The sequence below is a fragment of the Psammomys obesus genome, unplaced genomic scaffold (genome assembly GCF_907164565.1).
Source record: "Psammomys obesus unplaced genomic scaffold, mPsaObe1.curated_primary_1811, whole genome shotgun sequence".
NCBI lineage: Eukaryota > Metazoa > Chordata > Mammalia > Rodentia > Muridae > Psammomys > Psammomys obesus.
The window spans coordinates 5,488,869-5,505,116 of NW_026596085.1; the positions used below are offsets into that span (position 1 = coordinate 5,488,869).

General features: G+C 40.6%; 1 protein-coding gene across 3 annotated transcripts in view; it reads left to right on the forward strand.

Annotated features, from left to right (window-relative positions):
• Positions 1 to 16,248, forward strand: part of Nell2 (neural EGFL like 2) — a 298,553-nt gene that overhangs the window by 76,261 nt on the left and 206,044 nt on the right. For all 3 annotated transcript variants that reach the window (XM_055627188.1, XM_055627186.1, XM_055627187.1), the window contains exons 5-6: positions 14,712 to 14,885; positions 14,972 to 15,068. In XM_055627188.1, coding sequence (XP_055483163.1) covers positions 14,712 to 14,885; positions 14,972 to 15,068 — 271 coding nt within the window. The remainder of the gene's footprint in view (positions 1 to 14,711; positions 14,886 to 14,971; positions 15,069 to 16,248) is intronic.

The following is a 16,248-nucleotide window of genomic DNA, read 5'->3' on the forward strand; positions in this document are numbered from 1 at the left end:
TATTAGACATAGAGCAAAAAACAGGCTTCAGTCCAACAATAGTGGGGATTTTTATTCTCCATCCCTACTATTGGACAGATTACACAGACAGAAACATCAACAGACATGATGGCTAAAATACCATTTATAGAGCAATGAACTTCATTAATCTGTAGACATTCCATTCAATGGCTGCAGAATTCATTCCTTTAACTAGCTCATGGAATTTTCTCTAGAAAATTCACAAAATAACTCTTAATAAACTGAAAAACTGGAAATTATATCCATAATATTCTTAATACAGTGGAGTATAAAAGCAAGTTTTAGTTTATAAATATAAAGAAACAGGACTTTTAAATAAGCAATCAGTCTCTTTTAAATTGGAAGGAAACAAATTTAAATATTTACATCTCCCATCCACACATACTCAAAATATTAACTGTGAATTTAGGAATTGTGAATTTTGTACTTGTTTGGCAATCCCCCCGTCCCTGCCTCAGTTGTACTCTTGTGGCTGACCCCTACTGACTGATCTTAGTGCACTGTCTGCTTGAAAGCACATCCTTAATGCTTCACGCTTTAGACCGTTTGCTCTCTCAGCCTAGACACATCTTCACATCATCACCTCCGCACCGCGAACCCATGTGTCGCCATGTGTCCTTGCTTTGTGGGATGAGTGGAGTCCTAAAGGAAATCAAAAGCGAGGTACCAAAGCTACCCCTCCTGCTTACTGTAGCCAGCGTGTCTTTTCTGCTTCCTGGAGGGTCTATTTGCAGGTCCTGTCTGTGACCCTCACAAAGGCTGACTCTGCAGGCGCACAGCAGATTCCATCCTGTCTCAAGGACAGTGCTCCGGACTACACATCCTTTCCAGCGTTTTAATTTTCTCTTCTAGTATATAAATATTTTCAAAGCAATAAAACCCACCCTCCTGTTGACATCCATTCATCTCCTATAGCTGCCCCCAGTTTGCCTCCCCTTGCTTTTTACTTTGTTCATTCCAGTCAGGCACAGCTCTACTACTGTCGTCTAAGTCAGCACAATATCTCTGTTCCCAATTCCAAGTCTTTATGCTATGAACTCTGGGCAACACTCCACTAGGCTGATGATTCCCTCTACCCTGGCTTCAGTGCTCACAGGCCTGGCTGTATCCTTAGTGGAATTCGTCCGGCCAATTGGTTTTAAATCCCATCCCTTTGAAATAAGTTTCGCACTTTCTCCTCTGGCTTTGGGTGATGTCGCTGCACTGCAGACTTACATATCCTGTGAGCTCCTCATCTTCCCCTGGATCTTTGATTGATGTAGTGTGCAAGTCAGATCATCACTTTTCAGCAAACTCGCTTGAGTCTTTTCCGTTTCTGAAGGGCAGCCATTTGCTTTTCCGGGCTCAGACTAAGCCCCAGACAGTTTTCCTCACTCACCCTTCTTTCGCTTGAATATTAATTCTTAAAAAACCTTATTGTTCTCTAATGTTTCTAGAGTTTGTTTGTCTGTTCTTCGCACCTTCCCTAGCACAAGAAATCCCCAGAGTTAACTTCAGGCTCAGTCCCCTGTAACTTCTCTCCATCTCTATTACGTAATGACGACAAAACCCAAGAGCTCCCAAGAGCTCAGTACAGTCACCATATTAGACTGTGTTCCCTAAGCAGCCTGCCTCCCTGCTATCCTGTACCTTTCTGCCTAAATTTTTACTGTGCTGTCCCTTGATTACCCTCTGTAGCTTCCCTGGCTTGATTTTTGTTCCTTGAGCTCATGAGGCTTCCAACACCCTCAGGGTCATTGGTCTCCAGGATCTCACTAGACATGGCTGTCTTTGCATGGCTTTGCCTGGCTTCCTGTGTTCCATGTCTCCACTCAGTCCTACATTCTTTCTTTCCCTACCTCACTTTCCACAGATTTAAAAAAAAAAAAAAAACATCTGTTTACTTTACAAAATGTTATTTATTTTAATATAATTTGACAGGTTTCTTTCATGCCTCTAGTTTACTTCTGTATTTTCAGTAACCACAGGTGACCTATAAGAAAATAGGCAGTAAAAATTGTTGACTGGATTAATGAGGGGGTAGATGTAACCAATCCCTTGAAATAAGTGTGACATTTGAATTTATTTTTTTGGTAATTTGTTCCAAGATAATAATTGCACAAGTGTACAGAGAAACATGTACCAAAGTACCAAAGCACTTTTGTTGAGAATGAAAATGATATTTTCTTCTTAATGACACCATTAGTAATCCCTTTTTGTTTCTGTTTCGAGACAAGATCTTTCTATGTAACTCTGGCTGTCCAGGAACTCACTAAGTGGATCAAGCTGGCCTTGATCTCACATATATCTCTGCCTGTCTCTATACCCAGAGCACCAGGATTAAAGGTGTGGTACATCTCAGTTATGGAGGCACCAAGACTTTGAGTAGCATGCTGGCTGGTCTCCTGTCAATTTGACACAAGCTAGAGTCATCTGAAAGGAGGGGACCTCAACTGAGAAACTGCCTCCATAACTGAGCTGTAGGCCGGCCTGTAGGGCAGTTTTTAAATCAGTAATTGATGTGGGAGGGCCTAGGCCATTGTGGGTGGTTCCATGCCTGGGCTGGTGGTCCTGGGTCTGTAAGAAAGCAGGCTGAGCAAGCCCTGAGGAGCAAGCCAGTAAGCAGCACCCGCCATGGCCTCTGCATCAGCCCCTGCTTCCAGGTTTCTGCCCTGTTTGAGTTCCTGTCCTACTTCCACCAAAGATGGACAGTGATGTGGAAACATGAGCCACATAAGCTGCTTTCTCCACAAGCTGCTTTGAGGGTGGTGTTTATGGAACAATAGTAACCCTAACTGAGAAGTAGTGTTCCGCTCTTCCTCCTGTGTTTGCATGTTTTCTGAAGTTAATTCTAACCTGTCATTTTAGATCACAAGATTGTGGGGGGGGTGTTTGCATAAGCATGTTTATGTATATTATGTATGCATGTGTAAGTATGTTTATTTGTGTGTGTGTATGTGTGTGTGCACTCACACAAGCGCACATGTCAAGTGTTCTGCAGATGGCCATTTACCTTGTCTCCTACTCTTTCTTCCTATAAGGCATAAATATTTAGCTTGGAGTCTACAAATGTACGTCATCAAATTTGTGAACTCCCTCATATAATTCACAGCCGTATTTTTGCACACATGTACACATGTGTTTTTAGGCCATCAGAGAAGCTTTGTGTTTCCCAGTATCTCTTTTTATCCTCACAAGAGTGTGTTGTGTTCAGCCTTCTGGAGCCCATACTTTTTTTAAGCAATTCCCTCCCTGTCTTGACTAGTTCTGTCTTTCTTGCTCTTAGTGACAGCATAGTAGAGGCAAATAAGGGGGCTTGCTCTCAAGCAGTTGCTACCTGTGTTTCCTAACTTTTTATTGACATGCATCAATTATACATAGTCATAGGAGTCATAGAGACATTTTTATATAAGTAAATTGTGTACTTTGACTATATTTATCTCCCTATCAGTTCACATTCTTTCTGGCCTACCCTCTGTTGGTAGCTTTGTTGGTTACTCCAGCCTCATGTCTGCTTTCTTTTGTATGTTTGATGGATCAAGTGCTTGCTACTTTTTATCCAGCTGCTTAAATCCTGAATGCTTGTGGCTGTCACTGTGCTGTGATTCAGCCCATTTGGTGTTAGTGTTACACCTGCTCTTCTTCAGTCTTTGCACAAAACCTTTCTCAAGTGGATGCTTTAAAAACACACTCTGCCACAACATCCCCTACTCTCCAAGGTCAAAGGGATGGTGAAGGGGCCCAATCAGCATGGCAACAATGTCTCTGGCAGGCCTTGCCCTTCTCCCCCATTCCATCTGTCTTTCTAAAAGCCAGTAGATTACATTCCTAAAGCCAGCCCCAAGGTCTATTTCCTTATTTGGCCAATTCCTCCTCCTGAGGCTGAACATCAAGGTCCAGCTATCAAAGTATTGAAGTCCAACAATCAAAGGCCCACTTTGGCTCACCTTGTTTACATTCCCAGTTGAAATTAAACACCTCATTCTAACATGTGGTTTACCCTTTACCTTTATAAACCACCATTTTCCTATGAGCCATGACTGTCTTCTCTCTATCCAGATAGTCCTTTGTCCACCCCCGCCCCAGTGGCATCTACCCATTACCCCTCTCCCTTGCTCCCGTGCTTCCCAATTCTTGTTCCTTTCCTCTTCTCCCTTGTCCACTATCTCCTATCCCTGCCCTTTGTTCTTCTAGGGCAAACAAATCTTCTTTGTGCTGAGAACTTGAGCTTGTGATGTCTTTAGCTGACTTTGATGTTCCCTACAGATGGTCTTATACAGTGTTCATTAAGGCTTCATGAATGGACCTAATGGAGTGGTGAGAGAATGAAGAAAGACAGATGCAGATGAGCAGACAGAAGGACAGACACTTGAACAGAAAGCTAGGACAGATTGGTCTTTTTTTTTTTTTTTTTTTCCTAGAGAAACTACAGCAGTTCCCTAATCCTCCATCCTCTTAGTGGATTTATCATATGCCTTTGAACATGGAAGTGGGATTATTGAACACAGCTAAACAAGGAGGTGTTGCTACTGCATCCAGATAAACAAAGAAGCAGATTTTATATGCATACAGCTGGATCAAAGGGATAGGTTTGGCTAATCTTGGTAGGAACAATTTCTCTAGGGGAGCAGTCTTCAGGAGAGAAATATCCTTGTGGGGAGTGGGCAGTGAGAGAAAGCTGAGGAGGACATTTGCTGCTCATATTCACACCGGACCCTGAGGTCAGTCTTGCCATCCATGTGAGCCTGCGGCTGTGGGGCCCTTGTCATGGCTGTGCCCACACTGGCATCCGTTCACCCAGATCTTCCCTGCAGGGTTTCTTTCAACCCTTTGAATTTTAGAATTACTTGGTGTCTTGTTGGCCTCATTATTAATAGTAATAAATTGCCTCAATTTCATGTGTGTCCATTTTCCCATTTACTATATAGGGTAATATGATGATAAGGCTGTCACTAAAGCCGGGATATTGAGTGCTGGGTCTTCATTTATGAGTTAATTGGAGTCGCTACTGATCTTCTCTCTTGGTAATGCAGCTGTGGCTCTTGGATATCTTATTCATGAAACTTTATCCTCACCGTTTGTTCCTCTTGATGCAGCAAGACTTCCAGAATCCTGTTCTCTGTGACTGTGAAATGAGACTAAACTTAAGTTTCATCATGTATTTATTCATTGTTGGGGATCTCTACACCTCAGGTATAGCTGCTCTTGTTCAAGGTCACATTCTCAGTGCATACCATGGAGATATATATTTGCAAAAATAATTAAACAACTCATTTTTTAAAAAAGCTTTTTTTTTCTTTATGCTTTCCTATTAGAAAGGCCTTTTTATTAAAACTAAAGTGCCTAAGGAAGTAGTCAGTTTTTAGTCACAGGATATATTAAAGCAATCTGGATGACTGTTTTAATGGGAATATTGATGAATCTATAGTGTCATTATTTGGGTAGATTCTTATTAAAATACTTTGTGTCACAAAGATTCACATTTATTTAAGAAACAATCCAGTATGAAGATTCCATGGTGTTTCTATAGGAAGTGAGTCCACACCATAGGGACTGTAAATCATTCCAGTGATGTGTGCACATTGTTTATTCCTTGTACAGAACCATACAATATACATATTTGATTGTATTTAATTTAATTTTGTTAGCAATTATATGAAATTTCTGCTAATATCATCCCCATTTAATAGGGAAGGAGATTAAAGCTTAGAGAGAATTTTAACTCTCCCATTTAGTACATGTTTAGTACAGTGGAGATATTATTTAGATTCTGCCATGGTCTCTTAAATTTCTGAATTATTCTGCCTTGCTCGTGACCAAATATCATTAAAAGAAAACAGACTCACAGATTAGGGTCAATGTGGTTTTTATAAAGGATGCCAATCAATGTGCATTCCCTTTTCATCTCGCTAGCATCTGAGGGGACCACTGGAAACAGCTAGGGGATATAGTTTTCCACATGGAATGGCCGGCGCCCAACATCACAATGTTTGTGTGTCTGTGGAACCACTGCCTTTCTTTTAATTTGTTATATTTCACTGTCTTTGCTACAGCCCTTCCTACCACTGTGGCCAACCTTTCTGAGTGGATTGTTCTTCTTTTTCTGTCTCTAGCTTTTGTGTCCTCGTCACTACATATTCTCACTTAAAAGAAGTACAGGTGGCTAAGGAATGCTGGGAGCAGGAGCAATAGTCTCCGAGAAGGGTACACTAATGGTTATCTGGCATGAAATGGTCAGCCCTGAAAGCATACATGCAAGTAATATTATACAGACTGAGCAGGTGCACATCCACATATAGGTATGAGACAAGGAAAAACGGGGCCATGTTTTTTTAAAATGTATTTACTGTCTTATTAATTACAGTTTATTCACTTTGTAGCCAAACTGTAGCCCCCTCCCTAGTACCCTCCTAACCCCATCCTCCTTCCCTCAGAGGCCATGGTTTTGAAAGAAAGCATGGAGGTCTATATTAGAGGACTTGGAGGGACGAAAAGGAAGAGAGAAATGATGTATAATAATCTCAAAAATAAAAATGATTTAAAACTTTATTTAATTTGCTTGATATTTCCAGAGCTGACTTCCAGAGGCCGACTTTATGAAGGTGTTGGCTAATCAAATGTCAATGTTACTGAGTGTTTCACCTGTGGGGGCTATTCTACTTTTTGTGGATAATACTGCAGTTTCGTTGTACACATGAGGAAACGGAGGCAGGGACAGGTCGGTCCACCTGACCAGGTCATAGGATGAAGTGAGGGATCGAGTAGAACCTTGAGTCAAAGCCCATATGTGGAGCGAGTGCAGTGAGTATACCACTTAGAGCTGCGCCCTCTGGGAGATGCATCGATGACCAAGAGTTGGCCATTTGTAGGGGATGATTTCTTCTTCTTGATCAGTGAGCCGTCATGGTTTTCAAATTTAGGATTTCAATATAAGTAGTTCTGACACTCTCTAGAGGAGGAGGCCTGATTGCTGCAGTTTGGCTCTTGTCTCCAGATGTTGAGAGTTAACAGGTATATAGAAGTGGATGGCATGCTTGCAGATGTTCACTGCTTTTAAAAAGCAAATGTTTTTCTATTCTTAAAGAACTGCTAGTTGAATTGATAAGTAATGGGTATTTGTTATTACATGATAAGATAAACTCTACCCTTATAAGGTTATCACCTTTAAAATGTTCAACATCACCAAACTACCATGAGGTATGATTATTTTTTTCAAAGTTAACAAGTACTGGTTGAGGGTATGGAGAAAAGTAAAGTTACACACTCAGTGAGAGTGAAAAGAAAGAACAAACAACTAATCCATCATGGAAAACCATATGGCATTCCTAAAAATACCCCACCATGTTACTGAGTACATGGCTAAAGAGCAGGGAGTTGGTGTGTGAAAGCTATCTACACTTCTATGGCTTTTTCAGCAGTGTTTACATTTGCAAGATATGGAATCAGCTTAAGTGCCCATGAATGAGTAAGAAAATGTGATTAATATATATCATATGGACTACTACTTAGTCATAAAAATAATACATTCTGATCATTTGCATGGATCCGGAAGACACTACACTAAGTGCATAAATGCAGGTGTAAAAAGACAACTGATGTGTGTTCTCTCTCACAAGTGTAAGCTAAAACAGTTGAGCCCTTAGGAGTATAAAGTAGAATAATGGTTACCAGACAATGGAAAGTATATGAGGGAAGGGAGAACAAAGAGAAGTTGGTTTATAGGTAGAAAATTAGAATAACTTTTAGTGCTCTCCAACACAGTAAAATGATTGTTAACACTTTACTTTTAATTTTTTATAATTATTTATGTTACATTCTGTTTATAAGCACCTTCCTCGTCTTCTTTGATCCCACCCTCCAGCCCTCTTTCCCTTATTTCCCTCCCTTATTTCTCAGAAAGAGTTAGCTTTCCTCCCTTACCATCTGACCCCAGTCTATCAAGTGTCTTAGAACTGCTTTCAGCCTCTTCCTCTGTGGCCTGGCAATGCCCCTCCTCCACCAGGGGGAAGTGATCAAAGAGCAGGCAACAGAATTCCTGTCAGAGACAGACCTGGCTCACCTTACTAGGGTACCCACATGGAGACTGAGCTGCATATGGTCTACATCTGAGCAGGATGTTCTAGGTCCTCTTAATGCATGGTTCCTTGTTGGTGCATCAGTTCTGCAGGCCCCAGTGGGCCCAGATTTGTTGGCTCTGTTGTTCTTCTTATGGAGCTCCTGGGTCCTTCTATTCCCTGACTCTTTCCTGTGACTTACTGTGCTTTGCCCGGTGTTTGGTTGTGAGTCTTAGCATCTGCTTCTATCCCCTGCTGGGTAGATTCTATCAGAAGACATCTTTGTTAAGCTCCTATCCTGTTCCCTCTCTTTACCTGCTTTTGGTGTCTATTCTATTTGCCCTTCCAAATGAGAATTAAGCATCCTCCCTAGGGTCCTCCTTGTTATTTAGCTTCTTTAGGTCTGTGGATTGTAGTATGGTTTTCCTGTATTAAATGGCTAATATCTGCTTTTAATTGAGTATATTTCATGTGTGTTTTTCTGGTTCTGGATTACCTCAGGATGATCTTTTCTAGTTCTATTCACTTGCTTGCAAATTTCATGATTTCCTTGTTTGTATTAGCTGAGTAGTATTTCATTGTGTAAATGTACCACAATTTCTGTATCCACTCATAGGTTGAGGGACATCTAGGTTGTTTCCAGATTCTGGCTATTATAAGTAAAGCCACGAACATAGTTGCAGAAATATCAGTGTGGGACATCTTTCAGTTATACGTCTAGGAGTGGTATAGCTGGGTCTTGGAGTAGCACTATTCCCAGTTGTCTGAGAAAGCACCAGATTGATTACCATAGTGGTTGTACAAGTATGTACAGCCATAGAGGAGTGTTCCCCTATCTCCACATCCTTGCCAGCATGGGCTGTCACTTGAGTTTTTTGATCTTAGCCATTCTGATGGGTGTAAAATGGAGTCTCTGAATCATTTTGATTTGTATTTCCCTGATCGCTAAGGATGCTGAGAATTTCTTTAAATGCTTCTCCACCAATTGATATTCCTCTGTTGAAAATTCTCAGTTTAGTTCTGTACCCCATTTTTTAATTGGATTATTTGGTTTGTTGGAGTTTTGTTTTCGTTTTTGTGGTTTTTTTTTTTTTTTTTTGAGTTCTTTATATATTTTGGATATTAGCCCCCTGTGGGATGTGGGGTTGGTGAAGATCTTTTCCCAATCTGTACACTGTCATTTTGTTCTGTTGACAATGTCCTTTGCTTTATAAAAGCTTTTCAGTTTCAAGAGGTCCCATTTATTGATTGTTGATCTTAGAGCCTGAGCTGTTGGTGTTCTGTTTAGGAAGTTGTCTCCTGTGCCAATGAGTTCAAGGCTCTTTACCATTCTTTCTTCTAACAGATTTAGTATGTCTGGTTTTATGTTGAAGTCTTTGATCCACTTCAACTTTAGTTTAGTGCAGAGTGATAAATATGGAATATCTGGTTTTCTACGTTGATGATTGAGAGTTTTTCTGGGTGTAGTAGTCTGGGCTGACATCTGTGTTCTCTTAGGTTCTGCATGACATCTTTCTAGGCCCTACTCCCTTTCATAGTCTTTGTTGAGAAGTCAGGTGTGACCCTGATGAGTTTGCAATTATACATCACTTAGCCCTTTTCCCATAAAACTTTTAACATTTTTTCTTTGTTCTGTAAATTTAGTGTTTTGATTCTTATGTGGTGGGAGTATTTTCTTTTCTAGTCTAATCTATTAAGTCTTCTATAGGCCTCTTGTAAGCCTATAGGCATCTCTTTCTTTAAATTGGTGAATTTTTGGTCTATGAATTTGTTGCAAATATTTTCTGGGCCTTGGAGACAGGAATCTTCCTTTTCCTTTATTCCTATTTTTCTTAGGTTTTGTCTTTTCATGGTGTCTTTGACTTTTTTCAGATGTTTTGTGTCAGGAATTTTATATTTACCATTTTCTTCCATTGTATTTTCTACACCTGAGATTCTTTCTTCCATCTCTTATATTCTATTGGAGACACTTACCTCTGTAGTTCCTGTTTTCTTTTCTAAGTTCTTCCTCTCCTATATTTTAGCAATTTTTGCTTTCTTTATTGTTTTCATTTCCAGCTTCTGATCTTGAAAATTTTGTTGTTTTCCTTTACTTGTTTGTAATTTCCTGTCGTTCATTCAATTCCTTCACCTCATTGTTTGAACTTTCCTCTATTTCTTTCAGTGATTTAATTATTTCCTTTCTAAAGGCCACAATCTCTTTGACTGTATCTGCCTGCATTTCTTTATAGATTTTATTTGTTTCTTCTGTTATAGCCTTCATAAGCATATATTTAAGGTCATTTTCTTGAGTTTCAGTGTTATTAGGGTATCCAGGACTACTTGCCTTTGGATAACTGGGTTCTGAAGATACCATATTGCTTTGGCTTTTGTTGATTATGTTTTTTTTTCTTTAGATTTATTTATTTATACAGCATTCTGCCTGCATGTGTGCCTGCAGGCCAGAAGAAGGCCAGATCTCACTATAGATGGTTGTGAGCCACCATGTGGTTGCTGGGAATTGAACTCAGGACCTCTGGAAGAGCAGCCAGTGCTCTTAACCTCTGAGCCATCTCTCCAGCCCTGTTGATTATGTTTTTACCCTGACCTTTACACATCTAGTTGTCTTTGGAATGGGATGGTAATTTTTGGTGCCTGCTGGAGTCCTGGGGCTGGTGGTGGTACATTAAGCTAGATGCCCTTGCAGGAGCCCTCTTCAGATTGGTGGGCATGGTCTCCAGTGGACGGGTGTTCTTAGGAAATTGCAGTGGTTCATCTCAGCTGTATGATCCCGTGGACTAACTGGACTCCTCAGGAGCCCAGTGGGTCTTCTCTCGCCAGGGGAAATCCCAGGACACCTGCTCCACCACTGGCTTTCTTGCTCTGAAGTTAATGAACTGCAGCTGCCCAGACACTGTGTTTGCTGGATGAAGCCATCTTGAAGAACCAGTAAGACTAGAGGTCTTATCATTCTTCCTAGAAAACATAGTCACTGGTGTTTTGGGGCCCACCCACAGTTTGGTCTGCTGGCTGCTTTGCAGTCACTGCTGCCCTACTGAACAGATATAGTGTGTAATCTGAGCCACTGTAATCTCTAACACTGTATTTTATATTTAAAAAACAAGAGAAGAAATGATTGTGAATGTTATCACCATGAAGTGCTTGTGTGGAGGGCATGCTAATAATTCTAATTCCCTTTTTTTACTTTTATGAAAATAGTCATTAGTCACAAATTCCTAAAGTTTTTATAGTAGTGATTAAAACTAATTGTAAAAGGTAGGTTTTAGTTCTTGGCTTTTGGATAATCTACTTGATATTTTCTCATCTTCTTTCTTCTTACTGGTTTTAAACTTTTTATTAGGGGGAGTTAGTATGACTTAGAGAGGACAGGAGCTCCACAAGGACAAAATATATAAGGGCACATGGGTCCTCTATGAGACTGTTTCTCCAACCAAGGACCATGTATGGATTTAACTTAGAACCCCTGCTCAGTTGTAGCCCATGGTAGCTCAGTATCCAAGTGGGTGTCCCTAGTAAAGGGAACAGGAACTATTTCTGACATGAACTCAATGACTGGCTCCTTTACCTCCTCTCCTCCCCCCCCTTGCTGAGGGAGAAACAGCCTTGCTAGGCCACAGAGGAGGACATTGCAGCCAGTCCTGAAGATACCTGATAAGCTGGGATCAGATGGAAGGGGAGGAGGACCTCCCCTAGCAGTGGACTTGGAAAGGGACAGGGAGGAGAGGAGGGAGAGAGTGTGGAATTGGAAGGGAATGAGGGAGAGGGCTAAGGCTGGGATACAAAGTAAATAACCTGTGATTAATATTAAAAAAATAAAAATTAAAAAAATAAAAATAAATAAAAATATTTATTTTTGAAAATTTCTTTTTATTCACATTTTATCTATCTATCTATCTATCTATCTATCTATCTATCTATCTATCTATCTATCTATCTATCTATTTATTCACTTTGTATCCCAGCTGTATCCCCTTCCCTCATCCCCTCCCAATCCTGCCTGTCCTCCTTCTTCTCCTCCCATGCCCCTCCCCCAGTCCACTGTTAGGGGAGGTCCTCTTCCCCTTCTCTCTGACCCTAGCCTATCAGATCTCATCAGGACTGTCTGTATTGTCTTCCTATGTGGCCTGGTAAGGCTGCTCCCCCCTCAGGGGAAGGTGATCAAAGAGCCAGCCATTAAGTTCATCCCTATTACTTACCTGTCACTCATTCACAATCATCCTCTGAGACTCTCCATCAATTCTTCCTCCTAACCTCCTCCTGTTTTATTTACCTATTTATTTTTTAATCCATTGGGTTCAGTTAGTGTTGGAACACATGCATAGGTGTGAGGTCATTCACTAGAGCATGGGAAACAAAAATCGTAAAGAAAATCAACTCTCTCCTTTTTAGCAGCCATCAATTCCGAATAGTTCCTCAGCCAGGCATGAGGCCTCAGGAGACCCTGCTTCCATTCTGGACTTTTAAAATATTAAATATAATTTTAATCAATTTTCCCTTCCTTTTTTTTCTTTCTAACCCCTCCTTTATCCTTCTACTCTCTCTCTCAAATTGATGTATTATATGTCTTTGATTATTATTGCTATATATATATATATGTATATGTATATATATATATATACATACATATATGTGCCTTCACATACAACCTTCTGAGTCCGTTTTTGTTGCTTGTGAGCATATGATTTCAGGATGGATTGACCACTTTGTATTGGATAGCGAATTAGAAGGGGTTAACTCTCCCCTCTCTCAGCAGTGATTAGCTGCCTATAGTTTTTTGTCTAGGCTGAGACACCATGCGATTTCTTTCTTCTATGTTACATTATGGATTTTCTTACTGGCTTTATATTGCAGAGATCTTGTTTGAGATGATAACAGCTAGTTTGAGTTCATATGAGCACGAGCCACATCATGGACAGAAGACAGAATTTCACAGCAGTCCTCCTCATTCTATAGTTGTTACTTTCTTTATGTCCTCTGCTCTGTGATTCTTTCTGAGCCTCTGGGGTGGTGGTATAGCTAGCTGTCTTACCTATGGCTGGCATCCACCCCACATCCACTTTTTTTCACTACTTTGCACAGTAACACGTCTCCTCGTTAACTGATATCTACTGTCCTGAAGAAGCTTCTTTGACCAAGGTTGAGGACCACACAAGTCTATGGATGCAAACAAATATTCAGAAGGCAGTTTGACAACGTGATCATTTAGTTAAACAGCAATAGATCTTCCCCCATGGCCTATGAATTTCACAGTCTTGACTCTTGACCATGAGGACCAGGCATTGTCTTGTGGCACAAGCCTCAAATCTAATCAAGAGAGCAGTTGGGTCGTTAACAGCCCGGTCACTAGTGCACAGTGGGCACATCCTGCCTGACATACGCGTTCCATAGTAGCCAGACTCCAGCACTGGGTGATGTCGTTTCTTCCTCAGCAGCCTCCATAGTACCTGGTACTCCGGAATCCAGCCAATGGGGAGATTTTCAGTTAAAAATAGATTTGTCACTCCCCAAGTCCACTGATAGGGAGGTTCTCCTCTCCTTTCTGATCTTAGTCTATCAGTTCTCATCAAAATTGGCTGCATTGTCCTCTACTGTGGCCTGGTAAGGCTGCTCCCCCCTCAGGGGGAGGTGTTCAACGAGCAGGCCAATCAGATTATGTCAGAGGCAGTCCCTCTTCCCATTACTATGTAACCCACTTGGACACTGAACTGCCATGGGCTACATCTGTGCAGGAGTTCTGGACTTGGGGAGTGGCATGCATGCAGAAAGGGGAGGGAGGGTGGGATCGGGAGGGGAGGAGGAAGGGGCTTATGGGGGGATACAAAATGAATAAAGTGTAATTAATAAAAAATTTTAAAAAAAGAATTAGAAAATAAAATCAAATTTTTTTAAAGGTTAAAAAAATAGATTTGTCTGTGCCTTGAAATTGAAACAGTGTGTGGTGTCTTCTGTAATAAGGTCTTACTATCTAGTTTTACTATGGCATAGCTCATGTTGTTTTTGGTGTCTCTGGGCCCTTCCTGACCAATAACTCATAGGAAGGTCACATATTTCTCACTGAGACTTTCACTTGATACCCCATGTCTTCTGGGAGAAAGATTGCTCACTAATGTGGTGGTACTTCTCTTTACACATACATATATGCATACATGCAGAAACACACATTAGTATTAAGTATCTATATAAATAATATATAATCCATATGTATATAGATTACAAACTAGTGAGTTTCCATAAAGTTTCTTACTATGGCCCTAGTTTTAGTCAGCACACTCCTCCCCTTCTTCCCGCCCTTCTCCCTCCCTCCCCCAGCTACGATTTCCCATCCCTACTTAAACCTTTAGCTCCAGTGTTCTTTCTCTGCTCTTCCCTGCTGTTATACTTCTTTTTTTCATAGTTTAAAATATTTATTTGAAGAAATCTCCAGACCAATATAGACACTCTGGATAATTCTTCTAAGCAGAAAATGATGACAGCATTCCAATTTGTACACACATTTTAAACACTGTAAGAAGAGCGTAACCTTTAATTGTAATGTCTGGTTGCCTTTGTAGGGAACTAGAACCTGTGGGTCTGCGCCATCTCTCTGGATATTGAGGCTAACGCAGCCATTGTTGAGCTTTACCTTTGACATGTCCCGTGTGGCTCTTCTCTCTGAAGGTACCTGGAACTGGAAAGCAGTGGCCATCGGAATGAGATCCGACTGCATTACCGCTCTGGCACTCACCGACCCCACACAGAAGTGTTTCCTTATATTCTGGCTGATGCCAAGTGGCACAAGCTTTCCTTAGCCATCAGTGCCTCCCATTTAGTTTTACACATTGACTGCAATAAGTAAGTGAATCCTTCTCATTTCAAGCACTGGGAGAGTCAGGAGATTCTTGCAGGCTCACAGCCTTTTCTGCCATTTCATCTTTCAGAATCTATGAACGAGTGGTGGAAATGCCTTCTACAGACTTGCCTCTGGGCACCACGTTTTGGTTGGGACAGAGAAATAATGCACATGGATATTTTAAGGTATCTTTTGGCTACAGTCTAAGCTTGAAGTAGAAACACAAAAACTTTTCAATGAATTGTTTCCAAATGAAACAAAAACTTTGTGAGTTTTTATTTGTATGCATTTCTATTTGTTTTCTAATTCTGTTTCTCAGACCATTTTTTTAAACTGGTAAAAAAGTCACTCCTCATTTGCATTTGATCTTTATATATTATAGAGATGACCATCAGGCCATAATTAGTGATTAATATGACATTTGTTGAAATTAGGAATTCAAAATATTATCAACAGAAAATATTAACATAAAAATATACTTTCTACCGCTGAAATATCACTTTTGATGATGCTTTAACAGAGACATTAATCACCCAAGAGTGGAAGCATTAGTTATGATTTCTTCATGTACCAAGCCCTTAAAACAGAAAGTGGTCAAAATTTATCTCTAGTGAAATCTCAGAAACACTCAGAATCTTCTCACTGTAGAGGTGTCCTAGTTGAATGTCTGAGGTCTTGAAGATGAATAAATAAAAGGCAGAGAGATGCTCGCCTGCTGCCTGTTGTGTGAACATTTCTCCAGTGCTGAGACCATTGTTAATTTAGAGAATGATGAGAGGTATGTCCAGCCTTGGCTTCAGTTATGAGGAGGCATCAGTCCATTCAGAAGTCTAAGCCAAGTTCATAATGTTAGTAGAATGTGGAAACTTACCTAAGATTACCTGTTCTCTGGAAACCAGATGGCTTGACTACACTACCCCATTTAATCCCTTCCTTTGAAAATGTTGATGAGGGTTCTTCATCCTTCTTATAAATATGCAACAACCTACCCAGTGAGGTGAAATAACCTGCCTAAAGCCAGGCAGCTACTAGGTGACAGATGTGTGGAATTGATTCTACTCTTTAAAACCCCAAAAATCAATGCCCCCTTCCCATGCAAGCAATGACAGATGCATGCTGTGATTTTCAAATCTCCCTTCTATTTAATTATGGCAGTCTTGGAGCTCGAATGTGACCTCACAGTCCACACACATCAATTATGTGTATAGCTATATGGTTTGTCATCTTTATTGCGGTCTGAGAACATTGTCCATTAGATGTATGCAATGCATCGGCTGCGTGCTATACACACCAGCCTGGTTTCCATGTTGCTTCCATCAATTCATAAAATTTTTCACCCAAGCCACTCATGCAATCCAGAATCAA